Raw genomic sequence first — 5,404 nt, forward strand, 5'->3', positions numbered from 1 at the left:
CTAGTAAAGTTTCAATGGTGGAAATCATTATCCCCACTGTTTACTGTGGTACGATCCACTTGATATTTGGATATAGCTCAACCCCTGAATTAGATGGAAAAACGGATGGACTGTCTCGATAGACCATATAGATAGAGGGTGGGGCCAACCGAGTTTACTCAGTATCGTAAGCGCAAGAGCGTACTGTACTCGTTATGGAATCGGATTTCCAAACGAAACCGTCTAAATGCGTCAGACTTATCGGGAAATGTAATTTTTTTAAATACATTTTTAAAAATGATGACGTGGCACTTAAAGTGACGTGGACCAATAATAATATTAGAGTCAGCTGTTTCCGAGGATCCGCGCTCTGGCCGACAATATCCAAAGGCAAGATTCCAAACAGATATATCACTTAATGCACTCACTGATCAATATAATATGATGTCATCATAAAATCAATCTGCACCGTTGAGATTGTCGGCTATAATTATTGATGTTTTATAACCAAAATTCACACTAAAATCCAAGTGAATCCTAACCATCCGATCTTTTCCATACAGAGAGAGTTTACCACCATTTTGCAATAATCCTTGACTCACCCATTGTAAATTTGGCATACATCTATGTCAATCTAGACCATCTAAACCGTGGGACGCATTATGGATGGACAGTAACTTGAAAATCATATGGATTAAATATTCCATATCATCCTATTGATGTCGACGTGGAATTCAACAAACAAAATCAGATGGTTAGGATTATGGGATCAGTCTGATCAATTGATATGATCCACCGATGATGGTGCAATTAGTTTGGACCGAGGATTAATAATCTGTTTCGGGGCATCAGATCATACACCCACGATACTTCAAACCTGGTGTTTGGACAGTCCAAATTGGTGGTGAAATGTCACCAGTGCAACCTTTCCTTTAAGCTATAAAACTAAGAACTTCCTCTCTTCCCTTCTAAGTGTGTGGTGTGGAGTGTAGATAAGGTGGGCGCACCCTTCAATTGCATTTGGTAAGCCATGGCTGATGGAATGCATGTGGTGATGCTTCCATGGCTGGCTTTTGGTCACATGATCCCATTCCTTCAACTCTCCATAGCCTTAGCCAAAGCTGGCATCCGAATCTCCTTCCTCACCACTCAAAAAAACATCCAAAGGCTACCCAAGATCCCACAACATCTAACGGCTCTGATCAATCTGGTGGAGCTTCCCTTGCCGAAGGTGGACGGCCTACCTGAAGGCGCTGAGGCCACTGTCGATATCCTCCACGGGAGTGACGAGTACTTGAAGAAGGCCTACGATCTCTGCTACCCCGCCTTCAAGAAGTTCATTACCGAAGAATCGCCGGACTGGATAGTCCATGATATCTTCCCCTGTTGGGTGGGCAATGTTGCAAGTGAATTCAACATCCCTCGTGTCTTCTTCTCTATTTATTCAGCTACCGTAAATGCATTCTTTGGGCCGGACGCAGACGGCCTAAAGAAAATGTGGCCATCACCAGAGAGTCTGGCGTCCCCGCCTGAGTGGTTTGAATTCGAGTCGTCCGTTGCCTTTCCAACCCATGAGACTGCTGGTCTCTACTGTGGGTTTTTCAGCCCAGATGCATCGGGCTTCTCGGGTTTAGATCGTTTAGTGCTAGCACTCCAAGGGTGTTCGGCAATGGCAATTCGGAGTTGCAATGAGTTCCAAGGGGAGTACTTGGGCTTACTCAAGAAATTACGCAAGAGACCGGTCATTCCAGTCGGATTACTTCCACCAACGCCGCCAGAGAAGAGAGAAACGACCGACCCCAAGTGGGCAAACACACTCAAATGGCTCAATGAACAGCCCGATAGATCAGTGGTGTTTGTTTGCTTTGGAAGTGAGTGTAAACTGAGCAGAAATCAAGTGTTTGAGATTGCACTTGGGCTTCAACTCTCCAATTTGCCATTTCTATGGGCCCTCAGGACTCCCATATGGGCAACCAACGACATGGATACCCTTCCGCCGGGATTCGAGAGCCAGATCGGCAGTCGTGGGGTCGTCTATATGGGTTGGGCCCCTCAGTTGGAGATACTGTCCCACCCTTCCATCGGTGGATCTTTGTTTCACTCCGGGTGGGCGTCCATCATCGAGACCGTCCATTATGGGCATGCTCTCATCGTATTGCCGCTTGCGAACGTCCATTCATTGGATGCGAGGATGTTGGTGGACAAGGGTCTGGCTATAAAAGTTGAGGTAAACGACGATGGGTCCTTCCACAGGGATGCAGTCGCTCGGTCGCTGAGGCTGGCCATGGTCGAAGAGGAAGGAGAAAGGTTTAGGCTTAAATCGATAGAAATGAAGGCCATTTTCAGTGATCAGACACTCCATGAAAACTATATGAATGAATTTATCAACTTCCTCAAAAGCTCCAAGACATAAAGGGCAACTGATCTGAAATAAAATGTAAAGATGTGGCTGTTAGCATTCCAAACTTTTATATGATATGATTTGTATTTTCAGGGAACTTTCCCATTGAATGTGAACTTAGTTCTGTATGATTATGGTTGCTTTAATCCAGCCGTTGATATTACGGCCCCATCATTGGTGAATAATGGGGGCTGATGTTGGAATTTTTTTCCCATCACGGTGGGTGGACATCATCCCAAAAATGAAGCAGATGCAGATCCAAATCGTAGGTGATCATTCTGGTGGCCGACAGTGTTGGCGGATCTCTTGTGCCCCCACATGTGGAGAATACAGGGGAAGGATATTTGCTACTCCCAGTATTCAAACACTTCACCTTACACTTTCAAATCCCACTTTCTTTAAAAGCTCACCTCTTTCTCTGAAAGCTTGAGATGCTCGAGGATATATAGAATATACATAAAGGAACTTTAATACTCAAATATCATATGTCATACGTACCATTGTACATTTTCAAGCATTCACATGCGTCACATGTGCTTATCTAGCACATGCATATAACTACTGAAAATCATTTTCCAAAAAAATCTTGCCATGGCATGTGTTGTTGCCCATCTTTAAGCATTCGTAAGTGCCATATTGCTAATTTAGCATGTTATTGCTCAAATGTGATCAATCATGCTTTACCTCCTACGAGCTTTTGGATATATACCTACAAATAAATGGAGAATAAGAAGACACTGGAGGTATTAGTTATGGCCAAAAACCCTCTAATGCCTAAGTTAGGGGCATGGACTCACAGTAGGCATAGTAGAATCAGGATAATAATGTGTATCTTTCTCTTGAGCAGGGTGATGTATCTATAGGTTAGCGAGGTAGTTTATTTATCCGAGTAGATATATGAGATACACTGGAGAGGCCCGTATTATAATTGAAATTTGTTCTTGAATATTATTTTTTTATGCCTACATTGGCGTGATCTTTAGCTAAGACTTCACTAGGGAATCTCGTCCATTTACAGTGCAGGATTCTCTCTAGATGTTTTCATTCCGAACCCAAGGTCAACATCCGAAATCAAGGTCAGCATCCAAATCGGAGGTTGAGGTCGAGGTCGAAGTCAAGGTCAAGGTTGTCGTCCGAAGTCAAGGTCAAGGTCGGCATTGAAGGCTAGGATCGATATTTGTAGTCGAGATCTGTAGGTTTTGTTGGCGAGTCTTGTTTCCGATCTGGTTTAATTGTTTCAACTCGGTCACTAAGTCTTTCTGCTCAGCTCATTTTCTCTAACCCTTAGATATTTTAGAGAGCCTTTTCAAATGCTATTGTTGCCACATGTCTCATACATTAGGTCATCTCAATTTTAATCATAACATAACACATGCCAGTATCTAAAGAAAATAAAACTCCCAAGGAAAATCAAACTTTCGCCAAACAATAAATTATATATAATAATAAAATTTTAAAAATTCTTGTTAAAAGATATACGATATTTTATGATTTCGATGAATCCCAATGGGTCGCAATAAAGAGAACTTCTGGCCTCCTCCCATAAAAGATAGGTGTGCTACCAGGTGTGCTATACAATACTATTATGAGCTATTTTATATACACTAGTTTTGCTAAGCCCACACCCGATTACAATAAAAGCTCACGTACATGTCACCCATCATTATGGCATCCTATGTCTGAGATCCAAACCATCCAATGGAAAGGCACCACTGCATTGATGCCTTGGCCCCAGTAATCAGGCTAATTGGTAAGGTGGGCCACGATTTGCAAAACAAATGCATGGGTCTGAAAATTTTAGCTGAAGTTTTTTAATCATTGGGATTTCAACACTGTGGTCATAGATTAAAGTCCCATGTGATGTGCATGTGTGTATATTCTTTAAAAAATAATGCCCGAGAAAATAATGATTTTAACTCATTAACCTGTTTACATGACTAAGGCCTATATGTTGATTGTATTCTGGATACAGATTTATGTGAAAGCCTTTTGCAGGAAGTTCCAGCAGCAAAAAGCCACCATTATGTTTTTGAGAAATTGGCTTCCTTCATCTGTTTTGTGGGCTCATTTTAGGACTTCCGACAAAAAGTGAGAAGGATCCAACACTCAAGTGGGCCACTCCAAAGGAAAAGGTTGGTAAGGAAATTCCTACAGTTGAAACCTCCTAGGGGTTCACAGTGATGTTTACATGCCACCCATAACGCCATTCTTACTGCAATGAACTGAAAACACAAATATTAGCTTAATTCAAAATTTCTGTAGCCCCATGAAATGTTTTAATTGTGGACATTCAATCTTTAATTTTTCAACCCACTTGAGTATTTGATCGGGCTCATTTTTTAATACGTCCTAAGATGAGCTAAAAATTGGATAGACAGGATGGATTTCTCACAAACATCACGGTGGGCCCCACTTACGTTCTCAGCGAAGTAACTTCCTCAAAAGGCTTTGCGGGAAATCCGTGTCCAGTTATTTTGTCAAGAATGTAAAAGGCTGGATATCACCTATGCCACGTGTGGCCCTTATGCACATGAGCTTTATGGCAGACGTGTGTGTGCGCTGCTAGTTACTTTACTAGACAATTCTTTAATTTTTAATCGTCCACTGGTCAGCATGATGAAACAAGCTAAAATTCGTTTTCATAAAACCTTTAGGGCCTGTTTGGCCGGACCGATCCCACGGTATTAGGTGGGATGGGATTCAAAAAACATCATTATTACCCATTGCAGGGACTGTTCGCTGTTACCGTGGGATAAGCTTAATTCCCTTTTTAGTTTGTAATATGGTGGTACAGTGAAAGGATATACGCACCATCATTTGAAACTATTGATAATAACACGTGTTATATCTAAACTGTTCATTTGTTTTGTAACCTCTTTTTATAGCATGGGCTTAAAAATGAGGCAGATCCAAAACTTATGTGGCCCCAACGGAGTTTTCAACGGTAAGTATTCAATCCCCATTGCTTTCTATGGTGGGGTCCACTTGAGCCTTAGATCTACCTGGATTTTTGTCTCATGCTCT

The 5,404-nt window shown here is 41.9% G+C and overlaps 1 protein-coding gene across 1 annotated transcript; it reads left to right on the forward strand.

Annotated features, from left to right (window-relative positions):
- The first annotated feature begins 1,009 nt into the window (after window positions 1–1,009).
- On the forward strand, window positions 1,010–2,392 carry LOC131228916 (putative UDP-rhamnose:rhamnosyltransferase 1). The gene has a single exon (XM_058224753.1). It carries the CDS (start codon window positions 1,010–1,012, stop codon window positions 2,390–2,392), a length of 1,383 nt encoding a protein of 460 aa, XP_058080736.1.
- The last annotated feature ends 3,012 nt before the right edge of the window (window positions 2,393–5,404 follow it).

Source organism: Magnolia sinica, chromosome 16, assembly GCF_029962835.1.
Source record: "Magnolia sinica isolate HGM2019 chromosome 16, MsV1, whole genome shotgun sequence".
NCBI lineage: Eukaryota > Viridiplantae > Streptophyta > Magnoliopsida > Magnoliales > Magnoliaceae > Magnolia > Magnolia sinica.

Bases quoted from the DNA above. Each gene is read 5' to 3' on its own strand.
- LOC131228916 (XM_058224753.1), top strand. From the start codon at position 1,010: ATGGCTGATGGAATGCATGTGGTGATGCTTCCATGGCTGGCTTTTGGT.